Source organism: Symphodus melops, assembly GCF_947650265.1.
Source record: "Symphodus melops genome assembly, chromosome: 6".
In the NCBI taxonomy this organism is placed as follows: Eukaryota; Metazoa; Chordata; class Actinopteri; order Labriformes; family Labridae; genus Symphodus; species Symphodus melops.
In genome coordinates this window covers 15,252,204-15,279,909 of record NC_136696.1, presented here as the reverse complement: position 1 = coordinate 15,279,909, position 27,706 = coordinate 15,252,204, and the positions used below count along the sequence as shown (strand labels likewise).

At 40.1% G+C, this 27,706-nt stretch overlaps 1 protein-coding gene across 2 annotated transcripts in view; it reads left to right on the top strand.

Annotated features, from left to right (window-relative positions):
- Positions 1–27,706, top strand: part of LOC306825432 (voltage-dependent calcium channel subunit alpha-2/delta-1) — a 60,725-nt gene that overhangs the window by 22,497 nt on the left and 10,522 nt on the right. The window contains exons 4-26 of one of the 2 annotated variants that reach the window (XM_079346197.1): positions 2,248–2,307; positions 2,905–2,940; positions 3,941–4,070; positions 9,282–9,413; positions 10,367–10,436; positions 10,915–10,965; positions 11,214–11,313; positions 15,159–15,317; positions 15,985–16,089; positions 16,624–16,702; positions 17,086–17,135; positions 17,222–17,311; positions 17,420–17,494; positions 17,603–17,683; positions 17,993–18,067; positions 19,323–19,382; positions 21,226–21,282; positions 21,503–21,574; positions 21,888–21,949; positions 22,393–22,469; positions 25,958–26,018; positions 26,111–26,202; positions 27,345–27,426. In XM_079346197.1, the coding sequence (XP_079202323.1) occupies positions 2,248–2,307; positions 2,905–2,940; positions 3,941–4,070; positions 9,282–9,413; positions 10,367–10,436; positions 10,915–10,965; positions 11,214–11,313; positions 15,159–15,317; positions 15,985–16,089; positions 16,624–16,702; positions 17,086–17,135; positions 17,222–17,311; positions 17,420–17,494; positions 17,603–17,683; positions 17,993–18,067; positions 19,323–19,382; positions 21,226–21,282; positions 21,503–21,574; positions 21,888–21,949; positions 22,393–22,469; positions 25,958–26,018; positions 26,111–26,202; positions 27,345–27,426 (1,856 nt within the window). Of the gene's footprint in view, positions 1–2,247; positions 2,308–2,904; positions 2,941–3,940; positions 4,071–9,281; positions 9,414–10,366; positions 10,437–10,914; positions 10,966–11,213; positions 11,314–15,158; positions 15,318–15,984; positions 16,090–16,623; positions 16,703–17,085; positions 17,136–17,221; positions 17,312–17,419; positions 17,495–17,602; positions 17,684–17,992; positions 18,068–19,322; positions 19,383–21,210; positions 21,283–21,502; positions 21,575–21,887; positions 21,950–22,392; positions 22,470–25,957; positions 26,019–26,110; positions 26,203–27,344; positions 27,427–27,706 lie in introns of both variants that reach the window. The other variant, XM_079346198.1, reaches the window with a different exon arrangement.

Genomic DNA, 27,706 nt, shown 5'->3' with positions numbered 1-27,706 from the left:
AAAGCTGAAATGTTTACCAGGAGAGTGACAAGGTGCGGTGGTCAGAGGCTGGTAGAGTGGGTACCGGGCGGGTAATCAATCCAATGGTGGCTGCTGGAAAGTCTAGAATGAAAGGGAAAGAACAATCTGGCAGTGTCTGAGTGAACAGGAGAGGATATTATACTGGCTTGATTGCAGATGATTGTAGAGCTGTGCGCATAGGTGAGTTGAGTAGGTTGATGGCAAGACCTTAACTTCAACATCAGTTCATCCATGAATATTTCACTGAAGTTAAAATGAACATTAAACCAGAATTATCAAAAAAAACAACATCAACTTTACAATGTCAATAGACTGGAGTTCTTCAAAAGGCACAATGAATTCAACAATTTCAAGCGTCTGTGTTGAAGATCTACAAATAATAGAAACCCTTTTCATATAAATTGTGCAGACCCAAATGTGTGTTCACTGCTGTGCTGTGTTTGTATATCACTCGTGCTATTGGCCTACATCAGGAGTTGGCAATTCAGTTTGGCTTCGGGGCAATTTTTTTTATGAACAACTCAATGGCGGGCCAAGATTACATCTTTAACAGGCAAACCTGGCTTTCATACTTAAAACAAAATGTCATCTATATTATTTTATCTTGTACAACAACGTAATTTAATAAAGTTATTTATTTAAAAAGAATGAATTAGCTACAGGGTGTTATTACTGTGTTACTGTTTTGGCTCAACACTGTGTTTGCGTTATGAAACAGACCTGGCAATAATAAAGCTGCTGTCTTTGATCACTTCATCATGCAGCCTATTCTTACATGACATCCGGATCCTGTTTTTAAACTGAGATAACGTTGTGTAAGAGAGTTAGAGTTCGCTAGCTAGAAAGAAAAAAAATGTCACTGTCAAAAAGCAATGAAAATAAAAGTTGATAGGACGGACAAAGAGGAGTGGAAAGAAAAGTATGTCTTCATCCTACCTAATTTTATAAATTCCAAGCCAGTCTGTCTCATCTGCAATGAGTTTGTTGCAGTTTGCAAGGAATAAGATCCGAAGGCACCACGAAACAAAGCATGGAAACTTCAGAGAAGTTTATCCTCCCCAGACTCACAGACAGAGGCTCGGAAGCAGAAACTTAGCACACTAACAGCTTGATATGCACACAGCAGCAAGGCCCTGGTTCGAGGACTCACAGCGCAGCAAAAAGTGACGTCCCTTAAAGCAGCGTGGGTTCTCACCCGGCAAGACAAAGCATTCATTGATGCAGAAGTTTTTAAAGAAGTGATCGTGGCTGTTTTGGACCGCGAGTTGCCAATCACTGGCCGACATTACTGTAAAAGTTATGGTTCTTTTGACTTTGACCTTGTAAACCATTTCAAGATACAACTAACCCAGCAGCCACAATCTATGCATCGGCCAGCCCATCACCAACAGGAAGTCTTTCTAAAAACTTTCTTTTTTCTTTTTTTTTAACAGTATGAAAGTTTCTGTAGGCATGGCAACTCCTTGGGTCAAAATGTTTCAATAAAAATGATCTTACTGCATTGACAGTGGTAGTCTTCAATACAATGTTCCAAAGCTTCCACCCACTTTTTGGTGCAATCTCAAAGCTTGCTGTTTCAGTTGAACATAAAATATTTTGCAGAGGAAATAAAGCACTCACTTGTTCCCAGAGAAGTACATATGAACTGTTGAGTCTTGTTCTTTTATCAGTTGTACTGTGGAATACATTTGCTACTATGTCAAATCATTTGTTGTGCTGTTTTCTATTTCAGTTTTGCTCATCAGGTAGAGCATGTATGCATTTTGGAGAGATGTTTAGAGCAGAGTTGAGGTTAATTAGAATTTTGTTCCGTGTTCTGTCGTTGTGTCATTTTGATTGACAGCCCTTTAGCTTGTAATTCATTTGTACTTGACTTTACCTAACATCACTGAGTGATCCCTTTTTCTCTTCATATCTCTGTCTTTCACACTCTTACACACACACACACACACACACACACACACACTGATCTTCTGCAGGACAACCTTTTCATTCTGACATTATGACTCTCTACCATGTGGCCTTTAGCGGACAGTGCTGTAAAACCATGTCAGCTCTGTGGTATAAGCTGCGACTGGGATCATAATCACTTCAGGGATGGTCTCCATTGTGCTCTTTAGCATATTCTCTCTTTCGCTCAAGTTCTCTATAATTAAACCAATGCTGTGAAGGAGGCATACCTTGTGCAGCTTCTGATCTAAATGACTGTCATATTTCACTCCGCAGAAACTGGCCACAGCTGCTGAGAACTTCCAGATGAAGCATCAGTGGAGAGACGAGTTTGAGGTAACAAAGGGACACAAAATGTAGACACACGCTTTTGAAATACTGCTAAAGCACATACAAATTACAACTGTGGAAATGTGGGTGATTTATGCTGGTTAAACACAGGGAGACACTGTCTGTCTGCCTGTCTGTGTGTCATCATTAGCAGTGATTACAGCTCCATTACTAAATAAGTTTATGCGCATTAAACACTGTGTAATGATGCATTATGCTTCTCATTTTAGTTGACACCAAGTGCTGCACTTGCAGACAATTGTAACAGAGAGTCAAGCTGTGGACATGGAAAAATGTGTCACAAATAATATGAATATGTCGAAGCTGTGTGTTGCTTTCTCAACGGCTTTAAGATGCTTCCCCGGAGCATTGCAAATGGCTCAAGGTGTACAGACACAGTCTGCACACCCAACCTTTACAGTATTCACTCAACCGGTAGCAAGGACCAGTCTCTGCATTAGCATAAAACTGGGGAATTAACTAATGGAATTGTCCGCCAGCAATATAAAGGATAGTTTAGAAATGGATCAAACAGTTGGTGATAAAATAATAATGTTAAACTTCAGTGCAGCCACGGTCATGTTTGTGCTTCTGTGTTTACAGGATGATGAAATCGCCTACTACAATGCCAAAGACAATGTAAGTATCCTTGTTTTCCTTCCGTCTCTTTGCTCTCTTTCCGTTTTAGCCTCCACAAACAAACAGGTCACACTCAGACATAGGCAAGTAATATATTTTTTTCCTATAAGGCATCCTCTCTCTCTCTCTCTCTCTCTCTCTCTCTCTCTCTCTCTCTCACACACACTCATCCTCACTTTCACCTCCACTCTACTTTCCCTCTCTTATTCAACATATTCCCATCTTTTTTTTTTGCTCTCTACCCAGCTTTCTATCATTGCTTCAACCTTTTTTTGTGTGCACTGCCTCTCTATTTTGCCTCTTCTCAAGGCTTTTCTTTCACAGCATCTTCCTCTCCGTCATCCCTCCTCCCCTTCCCGCCTCTCTCGCAGGTGAAGAGGTTTCTGCCACGTTTTTCCTCTAATTGACAGATGAGATGTATGAGCTGGCTACGCTGTTGCTTTATTAGGAAAGCAACTGATCGCACACTCTCTCTCTCTCTCTCTCTCTCTCTCCCTCCTCCTCTACAGCATCTCTCGCCACCTCACTAGCTCTCCACCTTGCATACTTTCCTCCATTTCTCATCATGCTTTTCTTCATATATCTCCCTGCCTGTGCTGTTCTCATTGATGTAAATTGCCGAATGCATAAGTAATAAATCTTCACAAGGGGCACAGACAATCTGGTTGTCTGCTGCTTCTCTTCCCAAGAGAAACCGATAAGAAGGAGAAAAAAAAAGAAGAAGATATCGTTGAGCAGATTCAGTGATGCTATGTTTTCCTAAACGAGCTGGGAGGTTGTGAAAAGTGCAGCGATGACATTATCCCATCAGACTGGAGTTGATGAGGACATATAGTTAGACTGTCTTTTAATGTCCTGTGCTTTTATCTAAACCCACAAGCTGTTTTCAGGCATGGAATGATGCTTCAGCAAACAGAATAAAAGAGGCTTTGAATGATATCCTGAACCCACGGTCAGCATCACAGTCTGCATCTTGATTTTTTTTTTCCCCCGCCCTCAGCTGGATGCAAATGAGACAGAAGGAAGAAAATACAGGATCCGACCAGACTTTAAAGAGGACTCGTTATTTAGACGACTCACCGACCACAACCACACGGCCGTCCACATCCCCACTGACATATATGATGGCTGTGAGTACACTTGCACACAAAACACACTTGTACACACAAAGTTCAGTGGTAACCATGGATACAACTGACACACCAACCATTATGAAATGTTGTATACAAATTGTGCCTGAAGCAAATTTGCCCATGGCTAAAGGATGGTTTGAAAAAAAAAGTGATAAAGCATAATGGGATCCTCTCCTGAACAGTCTGCCTGACTGTGCACTGAGTCCTTGGGAAGTGAGTGAACAAAGGAGCCTCTAACTGAAATAAATAGACATGTGCTTTAAGCCTTTGTCTGAGAAAACCTTCAAACCTGAATCCCTTCATTTAATTTGAATTTCCTTTTGTTTTAAAAAGTGGATTTTGATGAAAAGTATTTTTATCCATCTGGTAATGTTTTGAGGCTTTATCTAACGAAGGCTGGACGATAATTTAAGTTTTATCAATATAATGTTTAACCAGTTATCAAAATGAGACTACATATAAACATTATCAAATCGATATTTTACGTCTTCCAAAATAAGTTATAATTACCATTTCCTAACACTCACACTGATCCAGGACCAACTGGGACTCTTACCTAAAGTTGTAATACGGCACATGAATGGTTTTATGTAATTCTGAAGCTTGCTCAAGTTTGGTCTGGCAAACATGAAAATCCCAAAAATGAAAGGAATGTGCGGTCAAGATAGCAACATGGACAACATGACAACTACTTTACTGACTTTGTGGTTTACATTTTGTCATTTCAGTCAGATACAGCCAGAACATGCCAGGATTTGTCCATCGTGAAGGCTGTCTACGTTGTTTACCCGGGCTTGTGCAATGTTAAATGTTTTAACTGCATCCAGGAAAAGTAGGGGTCCCCAGTGTCCAGCACCTTATTTAGGGGTCAGGGGATGAAAAGTTTGGGAACCCCTGGTTTTGAGGGTTGAGAGAGGACAACTAAGAGCGCCCAGTAAGCTGCACTTGAATGCAATGATTACCTGTTCATAGACATTCATTAGAGCTGAACAGTCACTACATAACAGCCGATGGATCCTGTGTTTCGTAACGGCAGACCGTGTTCCACATCTTTCACTCTGCGTGGATTGTTTTCCTCCACTGATCAAAGCCATCAGAAATGCAAGTAAACTATTGTACAACAAAAAAACAAGCAGAACAGTTCAGAAACCAAAATCAGGTCCCAAGCGACAGATTCTGCATATTTATGCAAAATAAAAATGTTCATGAAAAGAAAAAAAGAGCGAGATTATGATGAATCACATATGTTTGCTCCGTTTGTTACAACAGTACCTCTTTAAACATTTTCTCATTGTGTGCTGACATTTACCTCAAACACTTTGGAATAATTTGAATCTTGAAAGTCCCTCTGACATTAGCAGAGCTCAAGCTGAATGTCAATGACTGAGGGAATGTCTGTTGAATACCTTTACTGTGGTCTGAATTATGTATTTTAACCACTTCTTTTTATGCTATTTTTTACATTTTAAGCACTTGGGTGATGTTCTCATCATTTTGTGACTTACAATGAGTGAGTAATAACGTTTTCAGTGGTCAGCTCAAAGATACTTAAGCAGGACTCACAGCTCATGATGAGTTGAACCATGAGTCCAATTTCCAGATTGTACCACCAGGCTGCATGGGTGCTGCTCAGCCTGTTGTGTATTTGTATCCGTAGCAGTGTGAGACTGAGTATTTGTGTGTCAGTAATTATTGTGCCGTGGGATACGATGCGTCAGCGATGACTTTGAGAGACAGCAGAATGGAGTGGTTTCCACAGCATGGCTGTCAGCCTGCTGGGGCACCGTCTGGCCCCAAGGTTACTCATTTCACCTCAGTGCTGACCCATAAACAGCGCAGAATGAGGAATCGTGATGGATCTATATTGGTGTCAGTGATTGTTACCTGTTAAAGTGCAGGCCAGCTTTATTAGCATGCCTTTTGAACCTGATGTGTCATTTTTTCCCCAAGACACCACTTTGGGCTTAATCTGGGCCAGACGCCATGACTCCTCACACTACCTTTCTTTCAAGGATGCTGTATAGGGAGCCTGTAATGAGTATGCATTGATACGCTGAGCTGCTGGGACCTATCCAGGCCTGAAGTTTGATCTGAGTGAGATGAAAGAAACGGTAGGTGTGTGTAAAGGTGTGTGAGGACCCAATGCTAGTAGCATGCTTAAATAGTGGCAATATTATCCTTATGTGGGCTGAAGAGCCAGTCCAGACAGGTTTATTTTGGACAAAGGTTTTCAGACTGACGTTTAAAACAAAGCAAGGCAGAGGGTTAAGATTTGACATGACATGCTGATCGAAGACACACACTTTTGTCTCTGGCATACACATATAGCCAAACACTTTGTCAGGTACTGGGGCACGTGCAGTAGCATACAACTGGCACGCCGCTGGGGGGGAAAAAGAGACAGAGTATTCATATGTTATTGAGGTTCAGCTCTCCAATTTGATCTCCTCCCCATAAATGCTCCAGGAATAGCCTTTGCTCAGCTGGAGAAAATTGGATTTTCTGGGTAAAGTGGGAGACAAGTTTATGAAATCACCTTCTGTAGGCAGCGACATGTCTTGTGTGTGAGAGACGAGGAGGGTAGGGTAGGAAACAGACGTTTGGATGACAGTAAGAGAACAAAAAGCAACATCTGTTGGTCTAATGAAGGACATGGCGTGGTAGATAGAAGGAGGAGATACACAGAGACAGACAGATAAGAGATGGGTTGGATGCTGTGGTGTTGCTTTTGGATAGAGAAGCTGAAAATTTATGTTTACAATATATATGACACCTCAGGCTGCAGACAGTTAAATAAATCATTTTGATGACTGTGTATGATATGCTTGATCTGCAAAGTATCAAGCATGCCAGCAGGGTTTTTTTTTTCTCTTCTAGAAGAAGGGAACAATCCCACAACAACATCAGTAGAGACAGAGTTTGAATTGGTTACTGACAGATATGTCAGTAATGTGAGAAGAACTCCAGTTTTTTACATGCACAGACAGAATTGCACAGGCTTTTCTTCAGGCTGATACATAAACGACAGCCCCATCATTGCACGTGTGTATGATGTGGGTTTTAACATCAGCCCACGCAGGCTCCTCCCCCCCTCTTGTTTCCCGCTGTGACTTTCCTGTCTTGTATGGATTAAACAAACAAGATTAATTATGGGCTTGTGAGGTGCTGTCAGGTGCATTTTGTTTAATTTGGAAAGATCCAAGCAACCTGTTCCCTCTAGTTTCCATAAACTAGTTTGCATAAAGACTTAATCATCTCAATCAGCTGTTGACAATTAAAATGAACAATGGTATTTGCCAAATTGTCTTTGTTTCCCTTTAGACATTAGTTGTGAAAAACTCTCGTGTGGAAGGACTCAAAATCGGTCTTGGTCTCAGACGGAACGGGCCCCGGATTTTAAATCACGACTGGTCAAGACCACCACTGATAGGCTAATTTAGCACATAATTACTGTGATAAGAAGGAAAATTACCATTTCTTAAAGGGGCACAACCTCAATTCATTTGTGGTTTGATTTCATTCCCCCTGGTTAGGGCTGCAACCTTCCCCCGTGTTTCAGTCTGAGTGAGTGACACGCCCGCTGCACACAAGCTGAGGATTTTTCAGTAATGTTTATGGTTTTGGTTTTGCCTCTGCCTTGGTCTTGGTCTTGTCTCGGTCTCGATCCCTAAATGTCTTGGTGGTGTCTCAGTCTTAGAGCACTCCGGTCTCAAGTATGCCTTGCTCTCGGTGAGTGTGGTCTTGAAAACAACACTATAAAACTCACTATTTTTTGTGTATATCTATTTTTTTTTATGTAGTTGGTCACAAAGTATACAATGATTGGAGCAAAGGTAGACATAATCTCTTTATTTTTAATTTCAGCTATATTTGTTATTGAGTTAAATGTTGAGCTCCTAATAGCCTACATGGATGAAGTCTTCATAGGGTGCAGATTCAGTTTGGCATCAAAGCCAAGCCGAGTGCAGCCGGGGAATTCATTAGTGTCAGCGGCAATGTGGAAGACTGGAGGATACTGTATCCCGTATGAAGCAACAGAGGAATTTACCTTATTAGATATTATGACTAACACAAGAATCCTTCAAACTAATAGAAAGATTAAAAGGCTTTTGGTTTGCTTGTTTTGCACTGTATTTTGGTCTTTCAGAATAGTGCATGTGTATATAAACATGTAAAGCATGTAAATACCTTGCTGTCTAAATTGCTATGAGTAGTCCTTTGTACATTTTTTACCACCTGTCTGTCTGTCCTCGTCAGGATTCACTAAATAACACATGCAGTTTGTAACTTTCTCATTATCTAACCAAGGCTTTGGTGTTATTTTGTCTCCATCATGCTTTAAAATTCTACACTTAATGAGGGAAATACATTACTGTGCACACACCCTGCAATCCCTCCCCTTCTATGATAAAAAAACATGCACTCCTGGCAGCCAAGGCTTCATTAACTCGCCCCTCTAGAGGCATGCATGCAAATGAACAGTGTTTGCTTTGCACATCAATGAGCCACGTCACACTCAATACTGGCTACCAATCTATCTCACACACATGCACTGTTGCACATGCACACAAACACATACAGAGTCACGGAGCAGCATATGTGCAGTACAAAATTAGTATGAAGAACAAAAGGGAGGAAGAGGAAGAAGAAGAAGAAGGGGAAAAAAACAGCATCAGAGCGACAGACCACAAAGATAGAGTTGGGGCAGCATGTGTTTGGTCTCCATCCATCATAGTGAGTGTGATGTGCCTCTGAGCTGTCTGGGTGCTGTGTCATTACATCCATAATGCCTGTTGCCTCTCACAGCACAGGATATCAATCACATGCACACATACATGCACACAGGTTATCTAGTGTTTAAGAGGAAATTAAACACTTTAATTTCTGTATGTGAAAACCTATTACTTACCAGAGAGCTGTCATCAGAATGTCTTACAAGTCAGCCCTGGCTGGGTTTGCTTAACGATAATATTTGCTCCTGTATCCAGTTGGGCAGGTGGGCTGACACTGAGCAGGCCTGTGTGTGTGTGAATCTTAATGCACGTTTTAATATGAGATGTCCACATGTCTTTAAAGATGGGAAATGACAATGAAGATCTAGTAGCAATGATGATATGTAGTTTGTTGCATGTGCGTCACATAGAAGTGCATTTCTCTATTTAGGACATGTATTTGAGTGTATGTGTTTTTTTTTCTGTGGATTTCTAGCCACCATTGTCCTGAATGAGCTGAACTGGACAGAGGCTTTGCAGGACGTGTTTCGAAAGAACAGAGAGGATGACCCGACACTCCTCTGGCAGGTGTTTGGTAGTGCTACAGGCCTGGCACGCTACTACCCAGGTGAAGAAAAACAAACTGCTTTTTTTTTTTATTAGAGGAGTGATTGTACTAAACGGTTTGTGAATCGTATCGCAGACTGTAGCAGTGTCTGTATCGGTCTTTTTTCTTACCATTCAGATGCACAATAGTCAGCACACTATTCTCTGACTAACTTCAGATACAGCATGTGTCTTTTAATCTAACTATAATCAGCTGAGTAATATATTCACAAGTTTGATTTGTTCACACATGACTGATCCAATGAGCTTAAAAATCATCGTTATTACTTACAGTATATTGCACTGATTTAATAAGGATGCCATAGATGGAGTCGTGCATCAGTCTGTGGCTGCCCTCCAGCTTCAGTGTTTTCTCTGCCAAGTTATTTCTATTCATGAGATCGCCTGTCATCATAGACTCTGTATAGCTGTATGGGAAAAGTTAATGTCTAATATTCATGACTTTTCATCTACCCTGAATTTATTCCTCTTTGGCCCTTTTTGTTTAACCTCTTACCTTGCATGAATTGCAATCACTCTCTCTCATGCTGGCGGGAAGTTTTCATGGTGCCCTCAACTTAAAGCAAACAAACACAAGGCAGTGGATTACTGTCAAAGCAAATGGACCCAGAGGACTTGATTTCTCCGTTGTTTACCTCGTCATGAATACTTTTTACCAAGCATCCTGTGAAACATGTTATAACGTGGGTTTATTGTCAAAACAAAATAATAATAATCCACCCAAACTGTCATTGTGGCACAAATGAAATTTTTTCTTGTATACAAAATCCTTAATTATCTACACAACATGATTGACAGCAACAAGACACTGGTGGGTTGAATTTAACACTACACGTTGCCAAATATTTATCAGTCAACACCTTCATCTGGCACTTGAACAACAATGTAAAGTACAAAGAAGCATTTTATCTGCTTGAGCTATGTTTGTTTTATGTATTTATTCTCCTTCTACAGCCTCCCCCTGGATGGATGCTCGGAAGACGCCCAGTAAAATTGACTTGTATGATGTCCGCAGGAGGCCATGGTAGGATTTACTTACATTTGGTCCGAATTTAACATATAACATTTAGATATGTGTGAATAATGTGTATTTGTGATTGTTTATTTTCAATTTGGTTACTTGTTTGGTTGCATAGATGTGTTAAAGAAATGGTTAAAGTGAGACACCTGACTGGATGATTTAACTTTTGCAAAGTGCAAAGAATTGCAAAGAGATAATGTTGCATGTGTCATCTGAATGTGCTTTGCATCAATGTGTGGTTTAATTCAAAACAAATCTGAGAGTGTAACTGGAAATCTAATAAAAAGATCTGAAGGATTTTTTAAACTGATTTTTTTTTAACACTATTAGGCCGCTCTATTTCAAAAGTTCTAAGCATATGATGTCTAAGTGTTATGTTTTTTAAAACTTTTGTAAAGCATCAGGGTTTTTTTTTGACATATTGTTCTAATTGCCATTTAAAAAGGTTTTGTCTCAGATCATTCTTTTCATGTGCTTGTAGGTACATTCAAGGAGCCTCCTCACCCAAAGATATGCTAATCCTCGTGGATGCGTGAGTCAATTGATAGCCTCATTGATGTGTAACCTTTTCACATCAGCCATGATTTCCCCTGATATAATATGTGCCTCCCTAGACTTCCCTCAAAATGTAACGTATTTCCCAGTGCAGAGGCATTTCTAATTACTTTGTGTTAAATCACTGGGGACAAGAATTCAGCCAACCGATTGCAGTGATAAGCTCTTGAATATTTATTTATGTATTCATTCTTTTTCTTGGGGGGGGTCTGTATTTATTTGCAGAAGCGGGAGTGTGTCTGGCTTGACTCTTAAACTGATCAGGACATCAGTCAGTGAGATGCTAGAAACTCTGTCTGACGACGACTATGTCAACGTAGTTTATGTGAGTATTGTTAAACTGTTGCTTAATGAGTTATTGGGTTGTTTCCTTTAGTGTGATGCATTGGTGCATGCCGGGGAAAAGGTGCACAATAAAAATGTGTGCATCAATGGGCTGATGCATTTAGATGCTCATTCATGTTTTGTTTTGTTTTGTTTTGTTTTGTTTTTTTTTGGGGGGGGGGGGGGGTTAATGAAAATTATTAACACAGAGGCACATGTGGACTTTTATAATTTGTGCACGTAGCCCACACACACAACCCCTGCTCAAACATACACATGTCCACACAGGAGAGGCAGTGTGATGGATGACAAGTAATGAAATATGGATTTCACTCAGGTCTGGCCACCCTGAAACAGACCTTTAATGAAAGACCCACTGCTCTATTTGGTGTACAGGATTAAAACTCTGCACTACAGGCCCCTGCCCCATCTTGTTACCCAGTTTTGTGTGTGTGTGTGTGTGTGTGTGTGTGTGTGTGTGTGTGTGTTTGTGTGCGTGTGTGCGTGTGTGTGTGCACTCCCACTGCTCCTAAAGGAATTAAAGCTGCACCTCTGACTAGAGGGAACCACAGGAAACACTCATCCATCACACTCTTGATCTCTCCATCACTCTTTCTTTTCATCATTGAGTCCTGCAATTCATCTCACCATAGACCTCCATTCATCTCTTTGTGTCAGAGCATGATCTCTCTGTACATTATACGCCTCTCCTCCACTATATACAATATACCTCGATAGACAACTTTCGTCCTCTCACTGCCTCTGCCTTCTCTCGCTTCATTTTTACTTTTCTCACCCACCAATCACTTCGAACGTTCTCCCCCTCCACCTTTTCCTTCTCTGACCATCTATTCTAGGCCCTATGCTTGTGATTACACTCAGAAAGAGCCAATCAGTAGTCTGTGTGATGCCTCGATGGGCGCCTGTGGAGGTGTTTATTGAGATGGGTCTTTATAGGGATTGGAGCTGTCTTCGCTTTCCTTGCACAAAGACAGCAATTCAGGCTCTGTTTCCGCTCTCTCCGGGGAACCTTTTGTCTTAGACACAACGTATTCTATTTCATTGTAGACTTGCGATTCACCAAAGAGCTGCAATTATTAGAGTGTGTCAGGGAGCTTGATGTGTATGTGTTTGTGTACATCAGGAAAGTGACAGTGATAGAGGTTCTTTTTAAAAAGTTGAATTTAGTTCTGACATTTAACTTCTTTTTATACATACTATGTGATTTTCTTACCCCCAGTTTCCCAATAGTCTGCTCGCTGCGATACATCAGCACCACTCTTTCAGTTTTGCTGTGTTAGACAGCGCACGCCCTGCCATCCTGGATCCTTTTCTGGAACGGGAGTGCAGTGGTACGCAGCCATGATCACACCACCATTTAGTGTGTTTTATTTGAAAATTGACCCAAGGCTTCCTGTGTTCTCTTGTCTGACTTCCTGTGTCTAGCTTGACGCATGCCTGCAGCGTGCACCATCGAAAATAGACTTGTTGTGTCTTTGAAACAGAGACGAGCGTAGCGGCGATGCTATCACGCTCTGGAGAAAGATCAAGGCGTTCATTCAGGGAAAATAAACATTGACGAGCAGCGAACGGTCACCCATCCATGCTAGTGCATGGGCATGGAAGCTGTGTAGTACAATAATGTGTGGCAGTAGCCTAAAATATTCCAACCCAAACAAGTTTTGGTCAGAAAATCCACCCCTTTACAGTTTTTACTAATAAAGAAGTGAGCTACAGAGAACCAGTGGACACTTGATGAACTGCAGTTTTTGCCACTTCCGTTTTGGCTACATTTTTTGGCACCAGAGGTTAGCGTCTGTTTACAACCAGTAAGATCGCCACCTGCTGGAAGTGAACAAAAATAATTTAAAAGGCCCTTCCACACTTGGTCCCCTTTAAAACCAAAGTTTGTACATGACTGCTCGTGTATTATGTAATCTAATAAGGTTGTGACATTTACAGTTACCTCTCAGCCTCGTTCACCTTCAGCCTCTCTCTCTCTCTCTGCATGTCATCGACTCACCTCCTCACACACCTACACACGCACACTGCCCTATGTCTGTTCCTGAGGGTGTTGTAACCTGACACTAAATCACTCATCTCTGATATTACCCATAAATCCCTCCTCATTAACCAGTAGCCCAGGGACTGAGTTGGCATTTGGTCATGGAAGATGCTCACACACTTCCTCACCAACTGTGTTAGGTCAGGAAAATGCTTATGGCTCTTCCTATCTGCTCGTTTTCCTCCTTCTCTATCCTCATCCTCTCGCTTTCCTTCACTCTCTTATACCTCACAGAGCAGCCGTCACTTAAATCTGACCTGTTCAGCTGTGTTAGTGGGTGTCAGGGCTGTTAGCCTGCATCAGTCCAGTGGGCAAGCCAGAGTACCAAAACAAAGTAGCAGACAGTCCAGCGGGATTAGGGCTCAAAGATTAGCCTTCTCTCTTGTGTCATCACTAATCCATTCCCAGGGCCTGGACCATCACACACACACACACACACACACACACACACACACACACACACACAAATACGCACATACTCACGCGCAATGACAAAAGCTGCTGTAATGGGATCACAAGGGAACAGAGGGATTTGCTGGAGACGTATTCACACGTGTGTGCAAGACCAGGACCACCATCAAACAAAGCAAGATTGTGTTCTTTATATACTTTTTTTTTCTCATGACATAATGGGGTAATCTATCGTTGAATCTAAATATTCTAACTGTCATGTATACTTCAGGATATTGTTGTCTATGAATTGGATCCTTTGATTCTCCTGCCTAGAGTTCAGTATTCACACCTTCCCCCTCCTTTCTCTTTCTGTCCTCTTCTTGTCACTTACTGCTCCTCACCTTCCCACATTCCCCTCTCACCTTCCTCACTTCTCCTTTTAATAGATTATGAGATAAAAGATCCCCCTCCACATATGGCTGAAATTATAAGCTACCAACGTTTGTGTGTGTGCGCCTGTAAGAGCTGGTGTGTTTCCTTTTTTGAGTGTTTTTTATCTCACTGCAGTACTCTTTTTTTCCCCTCCCTGTATTCCAAAGTAGATGTGTGTTTCTGTTACAGTCAATCTAAAATGAACAAGGCTTTCAGGCTTATTGGAAACATTTACCCACATACACACATACACACACACACACACACACACACACATATGGTCAGAGCTCTTTCTGTCCTGCTTGTCTGTGAAGAGTTTTCAGCGTCCCTATTGGCCTTCTCATAGAGACACAATGATTAGTTGAGATCGATGAGGTGCAGTATTGTTTGAGAAGACTTCTGCAACACAATAGATTTGCTGGTTTACTACTCTGCTGTACCATGTCCTTCATTATCCTTGGTCATATAGTCTATTATGTAGTGTTTCCTGCTATTTCTTCTTAGTTTAACTTCTCTTTGAATCAGTTTTTTTTTCTTTTTTCTGTTGCTTCCATTTAGACATTGACCAATGAATTCAGGCACCATCTGTCGTACGAGGCAGAGATTAGTCAACTCGGGGACACGCCTTTGGGTGGAGTGTGTCCATATGTGTGATGTTGGGTTGAACTGAGGAGTTTTTACCTTTTTTTTCCAAAAAGGTAGTGTTGCTGCCTAACATTGCTTTTATATAGCAGAATCTTGTTTCCATGGGTACCAAATCGTTGAGCTCTGAGGACATGAAGCAATTAGTGGGGCTTGATGAATGTGTCTGTTTACCACCGCTTGATAACAGCCGAAGCCAGGTGGGAGTGATTTTGTGCGAGTGTGTGTGCTGCATTTTTAATGTGTTAAATATGCACACATGTTGTAATCATAAATAATTTGTAGGGCATAACTCCTCTCCTCTGTTTTCACAGTTTAATACCAGGGTGAAGAAAACGGCATGTTTCGAACACCTGGTTCAGGCCAACGTGAGGAACAAGAAGCTGTTGAAGGATGCGGTGCAGAACATCACGGCTAAAGGAATCACAAACTACACAAAAGGCTTTGAGTTTGCTTTTGAGCAGCTGTCTGTGGTGAGATAACGTAGTGTACTGTTTAGTTAAAACACAACATGTCATTTACCTCACTTGAGGTTTAAAAGAGGTATCAAGTGAATGTTGCCTTTGATGCCTCATCCTGTTTTAAGCAGCCGTAGAAAGAGAGCTTTGTCTCATAGTGCCATCTGCTGGCTGAATGTGTTACCTTGACTTATTTTACAGGTAATGAAAAAAAACATAATATTTTGACAGATAAATGCTCCTCCTATAATGTGAAAAGATCTATATCAATGTGGGATAATTTAGGTATGCTTTTCTAAGTTTTCCGAAGAGGAAAATGTCTGAGAGTGTGCAAGCATTTGCAGTGATTTTCAAGTTTATATCGATATGCTTTGGTTATTTAAATTAAATTCACAAATAACTAGTGGGGAACTAGTTACTGGGCAATCAGCTTGTTTAAATCCAAAGATCATATTCAGATCTAGAAATCCAACCTATCTGATGAAAGAGAAATTCTTTCAGTTCTCAAATATAATTAGTTTTATCCTGAAAAATGATGCAGCTTCAAAGCAGAATTTCACTGTTAACCATAATTATGAGATAGCTTGAACATAGATTACATTTTACAGCAATGTGTAGACACTAGAAAAGGCCGTATTTACACATCCAGGATACTGAATAAGAGTGTGTTTCCATCCACTAGATGAATGTGAGCAGAGCAAACTGCAATAAGATCATCATGCTGTTCACTGATGGAGGCGAAGAAAGAGCTCAGGCCATATTGGAGAAGTACAATGCTGACAAAAAGGTATGTTGATCAAACATAAGGAAACACACAGTCTGGGTGTATAATACTGCAGTGTGAATGATTCACTTTTATCTTCATGAATATGCTCCCATTTAATTTCTTTTTTTCTAAAGACTCAGCTTTTTGGAACTCCCTTTGGGTTCCAATTTCCGTGTGCATACTCTCACTTCCCAACAGTTCACGCAAAGGAGGTTTCATGCATATTGTGTGAAACAAACAATCACCACACACACATCACAGAGACTGGGATGCACAAGCAAAAATCTCAACTATGCACCTGAAACCCACTCATCACACATTTTGCCTGTGACTGAACAGAATTTGGAGTTCATTTAAAATGTTAATTCATGAGAGCATCATATGATTTAAAAAAAATGCTAAATAATTGTTCAACACAAATGACTTTTATTTTTAAGATACATCCATTAAAAAACACAAATCAGTTCCCCCCCAACCTTTATCAAAAAACCTATCAGGCATTGTGAAAGTCTTTGTGGCTTTGGAATAAAAGTTGAATTGAATCTTGTGATCCAGGTGAGGATCTTCACCTTCTCAGTAGGACAGCACAACTACGATAAAGGACCCATTCAGTGGATGGCCTGTTCCAACAAAGGTACCCCGCCTATCATAAAACACACAGCACTGAGTTAGGAAATTAATCCTCATTAGATTTATTTGTACTTATTAAACAGGATTCATAGAAGACACAATGGTGAATGATAATAACAATCTTAGCTGGATAGTGCAGCTTCCTTATCACTGACTCTGCTGAAATGTCCTTGGTCAAACTTTAAAAGCTGACTGCCTCATTAGACATGCTCATAAAAGTCACAATGTCAATTTACTTCATTGCAAAAATATACTACAAAATGATATTGCAGCCACTACATTATGTCCATGTTGGTCTGCTGATTTATACAGATTTCATGCTGTTATATTTTCATGGTTTGATTGGCGCATGAAGTTTGGTTAAGTTGTTGTTGTTTGTTTGTTCAGGTTACTTCTATGAGATTCCTTCAATTGGAGCCATCAGAATAAACACACAGGTAACACATTAATCATTTTCACATCCATTAAGCACTTAACATTTAGTTTCCATTTAAGGATCAGTCTGGGAATATGTTGTTTTCAGGAGTACCTGGATGTTCTGGGAAGACCGATGGTTCTGGCAGACCAGCAGGCCAAACAAGTCCAGTGGACTAACGTGTACCTCGATGCTCTGGTTTGATTCTCCTTTCATTTAATCATGTTAGGGGTAGTTTTCAACAGTGCACAGTTAGTCTTAATTGAATCCTGAACTAAATAGGGCATTTGCTTGACCCCTTGCCAGGAACTTGGACTGGTCATCACTGGAACACTCCCAGTCTTTAATAAAACAAAGACGAAAGACGACAAGAATGGCGAGGTAAAGTAAATAAATGCTTGGACATATGATTTGCAATTTTTTCAGTCGTAGAGAAAGATGGACCTTTGTCTTTATGCTTTTCTCTCTCCCTCTCGTGTTTTCTCTCAGTACCAGAATCAGTTGATTCTTGGCGTAATGGGAATTGACGTTTCTCTTGGTGACATCAAGAAGCTCACACCGCGCTTCACAGTGAGTTTAATACCCTGATGGGATCACAAAGACAAATACATTCATCACACTGACCCCTCATGACTAGCTCAGTTGTAAAGGACTTTCAAAACTTTTCCCTCTTTTCTGATAAATAAGTAATGAAAAAATGGGTTTAATTACAGCCCATGTGTTGTACATTAGTCTCTTGTTTTTATGGAATACTGAATTGTTTGTTACAACATTTTGAAATATCTATTAGCAGATGTTACCGACAAAGTGAAATTATACGGAATAATGTGTGGATTTCTACCCACAAAGATTTAACTTCCTTGTTTTCTGTGGCTTCAGATTGGTCCAAATGGATATTACTTTGCAATTGATCCCAATGGATATGTCCTGCTGCATCCAAATCTTCAGCCAAAGGTATGGCATATGGCCTGCACATGCTCCTTGTCCTGAAGCATTACTTCATATTCTCACAGTTCCACAGAATTACCACTGCTTATACTCAATAAGTAAATGCTTTCAGACGGTGGAGGCTCTTCTAAAACTCTTATTTTGCATCACCTGATCAAACTCTATAATGAGAATTCCATTCTTAGATAAAGTATGACTTTATATCATCAGCCCTTAGATGTCTGCTAGACGATGGCTCATTACCATGAGCAATACATCTGTAAATTTAGCCGTGACCTGGAAACATAGTATGTTTAGGATTGAAGCGGTCATTGGAGCAAAAAAAAGAAATAATTTATTGTGAAAATATAAGTTATAATAAGTAAATGTACTAGCCGGGATAAAACTTTATTTGTTGTTTCAATCATCTTATTTGCATAAAGCATGTGTTGTAAGATACCGAATGTGTGTTTTGTTTCGAGTAGCCTTTATTGCATATTTAACTTCATTCCAATGTAAGTATACAACAACTAGGCTAAAGCTGAAATATGTTGGAGATATTCAGCAACTCTTGTTGGACCAAACGCCCTGGGTGGTCGACTGGTCGTACAACTCTCCAACAAATAAGTGCTGAAAGACTTTTTAGCCCCAGGCAGATATTTTCACGCAGCCCTTTGAAATTCAGCCATGACCCCACAAACGGTTTCAACCCACCACCTCCAGCCTGAGACACAACCTGTTCTGACAGGCTGCAAAGTGGTGATGTGCTGATCTATGTTTAGGGTCAAAATGGTCAGAATGCACCTCTCTGAATCTGAAACAGTAGATCCTTTGGGAAACACACTTCCAGCAAATCCATCTATCTGCATCTCATCTAATCCATCAACACAAATGTATTCATCTTTCTTTTTTTTTTTTAGTCAGTTTAACAGTTTAGCCATGTTAATTAGATGTTGATTGGTTGTATGTGTGTGTGTATAATTTTCCTAAATGCTCACTGAGCTGCATCTATTAAAACTTAGCTGTTATTTCATACACGCACATTCATATTATGAAACAGCGGACCAAAAAGCCAAAAATGACCAAGTGTGGACCTTTGTTTCTGGGCATTTACTTTGAATCCTTTTGCATCTAAATTTATTTTAGAAAGGCACATGATAAATACGGTTCTTTTTCACATCCTTATTATTTAGATAGAAAAAGAAAAGAAAGCCCAATAGAATATGTCCATAACATTTTCCATCAAGTTGCATCGTGTTACATCTTTTCATATATTTCTCAGAAAAGGATTCATAACAGGAATCTCAGGCTCTGGGATAAATTTGCTGCCACTTTTCACGAGGTGAGATACAATAGTAGATACTGTAGACAGCAGCAGTGATCCTAAAGGTAGAAAAGTAGGATTAAATGAATTCTAGTCTCATAGATTTGATTTTTAGTTGCTGTATGTAGTCAATACTCTTTGTAAATCATATCAGTATTGTTATCTACGTATGTTGGAATCCCACAGAACTCTAGCCCTGGTGCAGTCTCCTGTAGCTTGTAATGACTGTCTCTGATCTAATCAGTACACACACAAACATTCATATTCAAAGGTAGAAAAAAAAGGTTTTCTTCACATTTTAGTTTAACCTTCTTCCCTCACACACATTACTTGTTACTTCATTTATGGTTTCCACCGAATGTATTGTTACTTTTGTCAACCTTACATACTGTATGTACGGCACATGTGTGTACAATTTGGAGGGTTGCCTGTCAATCAGTCATTGTGTCACTGAATCAACCAAATCGGAGATGGGATAACTACTAACCTTGACCTTGGGCCATTGAGTCTACCTTCTGTGTCTCAGCTGTGGTTCTTTCTGTCTTGATTTTTTGAGCGGATTTCATGTACTTCACACAGTTCTCCCCAGTTGCAGTGGTGTTTTTATTTTGATCTCTCGCCTGAGCTCACCTCAACCAATTCTCTTGCTGACATACAGTATTCTCCCACTCTATCATTATTTTTTTATCTCATACCTCTTCTTTTTCGCAATCCTTTCTTTTTCCATTTGATCTTTTCACTTTGCTTTTCACACTATCCAGAGTTCCCATTTCCGTTCTTTTTATATTCTCCTTTCTCTCTTCAATATGTTTGATATGTCTTTCTGTACCATCCCTTGATCTTTTATTCTTTCTCTTTCTCATTTTCATGCTGAGATGCTTCGTCTTTATCATCTTCATTTGCTGCTCCATTTCATTTTGATAACCATCAAATGTAAGGCTTCCCGTTCATGCCATGCTATTAATTATTTTAGTAATTCCTTTTCTTGCACCGAGTAGTTTATATTACTGATGAAAAAAACTTTTTGGGACAAGAGTGACAATGTATTCCTCTTTCTCCCTTTGAAGTTAAAATGCATATATCTTTTTTGATCTTATGGTTCACCATTTTTATGTGTCAACCCAAAAACAAGAAACTATGCAGACAAAACTCTATCAATACAATATGCCCTCATGGCATCACCCCATATTTTGAGGCACGTACTGAAAAACCCCTTTGGAAGACAGAATAGTATCAGATTCCATGTACTGCTGTTTTATGGAGAAGCACTAGATTACTGCTACCATTTTATTCTGCCATAAAGCCACTCAGCGGTATAGAGTTTTTAAGAGAGGACATTAATAGGGTCCAGTGTCACTTTGTATCAAATTTGATTCAGCTGTGTCGAGTGCTACAAATACATTGTCAAAAAGCTGCCACATGGTACCCCCCCTATTTTCATACCATGGAATTGATTAGGTACATATGTTAAGGCAAAGGACTGTCCTTCTTTAACTAAATACAAAAGAACATTGTGGCTCAAATATTTAAAGTCAATTATTCAAGCAAAAGATTTAAAGGGATACTCCTCGCCATGGCTGATTGCCATAGAAAGGACCGAGCTCTGGGTAACGACTGTATAACGGTCCAATGCATTTTATAACATTGAGCTAGACCAACTCAGCGAGCTTGAGACGGTTTGAAATGAAGGCAGGATATTGCATTATAAACTTTGCTTTGAGCAGAAAAAAAACAAAAAACTCTCAATAAACCAAAAGTACAGGGTGTTTCTTTGTTTAAGTGTGTTTGTGTGCATTTCTTTTCCAGTCCTGTCTCACTATAAGTTCAATACTCTCCTCCTTCACAGAACCCAAAATTCCAGGAACCAGTTACCCTTGACTTCTTGGATGCTGAACTAGAGAATGACATCAAAGTGGAGGTAGAGTGTGCAGAAACATGGAAATCCTCAGCCTGAATGTGTTATGTGTGTCGTGTATTAAGGTAAAGAGGATACGTGTCAAAGGAAGGGGCCATGAAACATAAAGCCGTTTCCACAAGTGATTTAGTTAGTGTGCCTTTCTGGTTACACAAGCAGTAGATCAGTTAATCAAATCCAGGAACTGCATGTGTACAATCTGTTTATTTGTCTCTCCCTACAGATCAGGAGAATGATGATTGACGGTGAGACAGGCGAACGGACCATTAACACTCTGGTGAAAACTCAGGATGAGGTAGGAGAAATATTGGAAAGGGTTTGACAGATAACAGTGCAGTATGTTTGGGAACTTTCATCTGTTTAAATGAAAATGTCTTCTTGTTCTGTTGCTGCATATTCTGCGTTAACGCTGCATATACAGTATGTCCTGGTTGTTAGGGACAGCAACGAAGGAGGAAGTAATCAAACTGTTGCCTGGCCCTTATTTTTAACAGATTTTCACGTTACATGTTCCGTGTTGCTGTAACAACTTAATAATCTGCCTCACTTACTTGAACATTACAAAGCATTTGTCATTGCCAGTTCCTGTGTAAATCATCCTTTTGCAGAGGTACATAGATCGAGGAGTCAGGACCTACACGTGGGCTCCGGTCAATGGAACAGATTACAGGTTAGCCCACCTCAGCACTTTGGTTATATTTCATAATGGATCATTAAGCTGTCAGTGTCCCTAAAGTAGATTCACTGCTTACCTACAGAGAGCACTCCAGCTGATGGAGGACTCCACTTAAGCCAACAGGGGTCTCTTGTTTTTAGAACCAGGCTTCTGCTTGGTCAGTGGGACATGTATTTAGTTGCTTAGTTTTTTGCATTTTACAGAACATGTAAAAAAGTATGCCTTTGTGAAAACATGGTTTTCTTCATGGATAAAAAAAAACAAAAAACTTATAAATAATAAGTATTTGAAGCACATCCTAGGATGCATGTCTTATTTGATCTTATCTCTTAACTTGGATGATCTTTAAATTGGAAGTTATAGAATAAATGAATCGATCAGATTGCACCCAATTAAAATGTCTATCATCAACGTGCCTGTAACTGTCATTTCTGCAGCTTGGCTCTCGCTCTGCCTAAGTACAGTGAACACTTCATTCAAGCTAAGCTGGGGGATGACATGAGAGAAGCCATGTGTGAGTAAAGCGTACACCCTCATTCAAAAAACAAATCAATCAGCTTTCATTTGTTCTGATGCATCACAACCAGCTGCCAAGCATACTTTCTTTGGGTTGTACTCTCCAGTATCTCCACTTGATTTGTATTACTAGTTCCTAGCTGGAACCACAACCACTCCTTTGTATTTGCTGTTCAGATCAGCGGATCCCCACGGAGCATCTCTTTTGTAGTGTAACCCACTGGTCAGTCACCCTCCGCTCCCACACACACACTCATCCTCATGCTTTCCAACTCTCTGACCCAGCACAAGCACATCTCTTTTGATCTCGTCGACATTTTGCTTTCCTCTCCCTCTTTACTCCCCTTGTCTGGCCCTCCCTCTGGCTGAAGAGAAGAACAAACCTCCCTGTGCTTCTCTGCTCATTATCCCATCTCCTGACAAACTAACTGTTTTGTTTTCCAATTCTATCCTTCTATAGCTCCATGTCTGAAGTCCTTTAATCCTTCAATGATTCACGAAGTCAACCAAAGCAGAGTTGAATCTGCTTTATTTTTTTTATCTGTCTGTCTCTCTGTCTAATCTATAAACCTGTCCTCACCTCATTCGCCTTATTCCTTCAAATATATCCTCCTCTTCTTTTCTTTTTTTTCTTCAGCTTGTTTTTCACTCTGTTGGTGCTCTCAAGGCTGTCTCGCTTGCTCTCTGGCTGCTTCTCCTGACAGTTTAGAATATCGCTATATTCACAAGGACGTTCAAAGTCAGCCCTTTTATGTGCAACTGTCACTCTTCACATAGTTCTTTGCATTTTGAATCTGATGCAACTTATCTTTTTTTCCCCCTTCTTCCCTGCTTGGATTTTACAGCTTCAACTTGGGGCAAGTACTCTCTCCCTTCCTTGTTCTCTGTGTCTTCCTTGCAATGTGACTCTCTTCTACTGTATCAACATATTTGTCCTCTCTGTATTTATTTATTTTCTTAAAGATAGCTGAATGGATGAACATGCTCTGATGTTTCAAGGCTTCATCATGTTCATAGATGCGAAGATGAACAGCCCCTTTGATCAATGTATATAATTAGAACAAACACATCAGACTCAGCACAGGACCATCTGGATTCAGCGTATTTTCCATAGCTCTGATGTGACGCCACGACGCATAAACAGCTAATGGTGCAGTTATTCTAAAAGATGAGATTTTGACTGAGTGTTTTGGCCCCTGTATCACTCCCTCTCTGCTGTAACGAGGCTGTCAGAACGTTTACAGGCCTGTTAAAGAAAGTAACACAGCATGCCTTGCTGCCACAGACGACTCGGATAGGGAGTTTGGGACTCTTAAGTTCTCTGTACAGCCATATAGAGTTTCACAGTGGAGCCAGACCACCAATACCTCGATTCATCTTACCTTTCCTGCACTAGGTGGTTCCTGCAGCCACTTGTCCTCCTAATAGATTAGAAAGGGTATCTAAGCCAAGGATTTGACTGATGGATATAGATTCTTTCATCGTATAGCAGGAATGCTGAATGCATTAAATAAATGACCTAATCCTGGGGTTGTGAAGATGACAGTAGAGAAAAGAGCAAAAAAAAAAAAAAGAAAGAAAAAGAAGAAAAAAAGAACAAAAGGAATGTGTAGTGTGGACAGCAATTGGGCAAAGAGACACCCTGCCAGTCTGTGGAGACAGAGGGACAATGAATCCGCCCGTTATGTTTTATGTGAAGGACATTGTTTCATCATGCACCAGATTTCCATGACCCTGGGGAAACCCAGGGCTCCGTAATATTTTCCGCAGACTTCTCCACACGACTTAATATGTTTTAAAGGCTGTGTCCAAAATGTCTTCAGTTTAAGAGAGTAGTGAATGATGGATGTAGATGCCTGTCATGTCATTTATGAGATAAGAACTATCAGACAGGGTTTTAAATGAAATCCAGACCAGGACAAAGCATGTCTTGGAAAGAATTTTCTTCTGTACTACAGTGTATTTACATGACTTTCCTTGCATACGCATGCTACAGTATAGCCGTCTTCTGATCATTTCCCTCTTTGCATTCTTAGAAAGTGTGATCTGTTGTACTTAGTTTGTCCTGGAGATGTAAAGTTCTTTCACTGCAGCAGAATATTTTACAACCCACTGTGTGAAATATTGCCATTTTTCTGCATATTTTCCAATGTATGACATCATTTGTTGGATGATGAATGCATTTTTATCAGCACTTTGTCTTTCCTCTCTTCATCTCTGGGGTCACAACAGGGCAGGAAGGCAAGTATTTCTCACTCAGTTATGTTGTCATGCTTTCTTACTGCACCTGGAATTACACTCTCTCCACCTTAATCCAACACCTCAAAGCTGTCTAGTATTTTATGTGTATGAAAGTGCAGGGAGAGCCTTTTAGCTAGATTATATGCATTACTGTCATTGTTTTTGCCATCTGTATTTTTGATGAGGCAATATATTGGTGAGGTGTTTTTAAATTCTTTTCGTCATCTAACAGCAAAAATGCCAAATTATTTCCTTCATCCCCTGAATAGGGTGGGGCTTCATACTATACAGCAATAAATTGTCATCCTGACTCTTATGATTCAGTTATCACTTTTTTAAAATTCAGCGTTCACGATAGTTTTTCCTGACAATTTGACTTACCACGCAAGAGTGTAAGAACGTTAAGAATGTTAAACATATTATTAGACATATTGTAAAAAATCCACTTAAGTGTTTTTGAAAATATATTTTGGTAACCTGAGTCTCTACCGACCTACAAAATGTGAAATAAACCCATCCAGTTCTTTGTTTGTGGTTAGCACAAGTCTTACAACACAGAGAAAAATGCTCTGTTTCAAATTTGCTCTTCTTGTGATGTCACAGTGGGACTCAAGTAATTGATGACCGACAAAGTATATATTTCTGACTGTTTTCATTTGATTTTTAATTTATTCAAGTGCTGCGTGCGAGAGAGGGCGTGAGAGCGAGCAGGAGAGAGATACTGAGCGCACCTGCACTCTCTCACGCATGCTCTGTCTCCCCCTGTTCGCTTCCTGTCTCTCTCTCTCCTCACTGCTCTTGCAAAACTAAAGCTTCTCATGGCTTTGTTTTGAAAATGTTAATTTACAGCTGTTTTCTGCTTTAGCAGCAGCAGCTGTTTCAATGCGCGACTCCTATAAATGACGGAATATCGTGTGGAATTTTTTTTTATGTGAGGCGTAGTCATGTTTGGGTCTGTGCATTAAGAGAGCAGATTACAGTTGTTTGTTGCAAAAAAACTAAATCAATTTAGAGGGAAAACACATCTGACATCAATGCAAACCTAATAGTAAAATACACCCTAATGATGATAATAATAATATAAGAGTTAGAAAAAAAAGTATGTTGTATTGCATATAGTGCTATATCATATTGTATCGTATATTATTGAATGATGAGTTACCTAAATAGAGATCACATTTTTGAGAAACATGTCTGCTGTGTAATATGTTTTGGTTTTAACCAGTTGTTTTGTGATTCTAAAAGCCATGGACACCATACAGCTGGAGAGGTTCGAGGAGTTCGGTTACACATACATCGCCCCAAGGTGAGTGATCCCGACACTATCGTACGCCCCCAAGAAACTGTAACGCAGAAAAACAATGCTGGATCTGAGGCTGACCGATGCTGTTTCTTCAGGGAGTACTGCAAAGAGCTGAAGCTGTCACTCAACAACACACAGTTTCTCCTCGACTTCAGTCAGTACATTGACAGAAACACTCCAAATGCATGTGAGTCAAGCATTGTTTTTTGCTGGTGTTGGCACATTTGTATGGGTTGTGACGTCGGTGTTCCATAATGTTTGTAATTATGTCAGTAATATCATACCTATATCACTTCCAGTACACACACTGAGTTGTTTTGCTTTGTGTGCATTAATACGAGCGGAAGTATGTGTTTATGTTTGCGGGTATGCTGTGTTATCATCAGTCATGGTGGTTTTATTTGCACTCTGATATCACTATGGGATGCATCTGAAGGTCAGTGACTGACTTTGGTCATTCGATTAGTACGGTTTTAGCAGAGTGACATCAGCCTGACCCACTGAGTTTCCTAGAAGCCTGATGCTGTCATGGTATAAAATGACTCATCAGGTTTGTCATTATCTAATGCATCACCCCTCTGAGATGGCTTACCACCATCATCCAGCTAATGGATATACAGTAGGTATCCTTGATCCGTTTTAACCCGAGGTCAAGCTATATATTTAAGCCTTTCCTGTTTCTGTTTGTGCAGAATGCTCTCATTGTTCATTTTCGCAAAGTCTTGAGTCTTTATGGAGAGTTACAGGCATGACTTCTAAGACTCTAGACTCAAGGGAAGCAGCATTACAAAAGGCCCACTATAGTTCATCTTTTCCAAAAAGAACGTTTTAGGAAAATTGAGTGTGAACTCGAGACCTTTCGCGTTGTCTGTCTTCAAAAGCTACAACATCCGATCCTTCATAACCTCCCGCTGTCCGACTGTCTAACGGTCACTCAGAGGAAAAACTACAAAAATATTTCAACATCATGCCTCCCTGATGGACGATATCCTGACAAGTAGCATGAGATCACTTCCCGTACCTCTCTTTATCCAAGGAGAGTGTTTGGCTGAACATGCACCCCTTTGTGGGCTGACTTCAATCACAAGTCTGTTATAGCTGATCGTGATTAAAGAAATGAATCTTTCTTCTTGTTTAACCATTGAACACAGCCACACTTGTGTAGCTTTTCTCTATTGCCATGCCCCTGTTTTCCAGGGTACAAATTAGTGTATATAAACTCTGTGAAACCGTTAACATTTTACTATTTCCTTAATGACTATCAACTGAAAAGACAATTTGTCTTTTAGGTTTTGTAATGTTGACCATATAGAAATATACCCTCCATAGGTAACGTGTCCTTGGTGAGCCGACTGATCCTGGATGCAGGGCTGACAGCAGAACTGGTTAATCTTTGGAATGAGCAGACAGTGTGAGTGCCAAGCCTCTCTCTGCTTCTCTCTGTTTCAAAGTGATGCTAAGATGTTATCTTCTGTGTTACTTTGTAGTTTATAACTGTCCTTGTTAAAAGTAAGAATTTCTTCTTGTGTCTTTGTTGCACAACACTGATTCTTTAAACGACCATGGCTGATGCTTACCGACGATCATGTGCAAATGAAAAACCTAGTTTTTTTTTTCTTTATTACTCTGAATGGTTCGATCATGTCCAACGAGTGAAACATGATGAAAGCATGAGCTCAAAGTTCATGTCG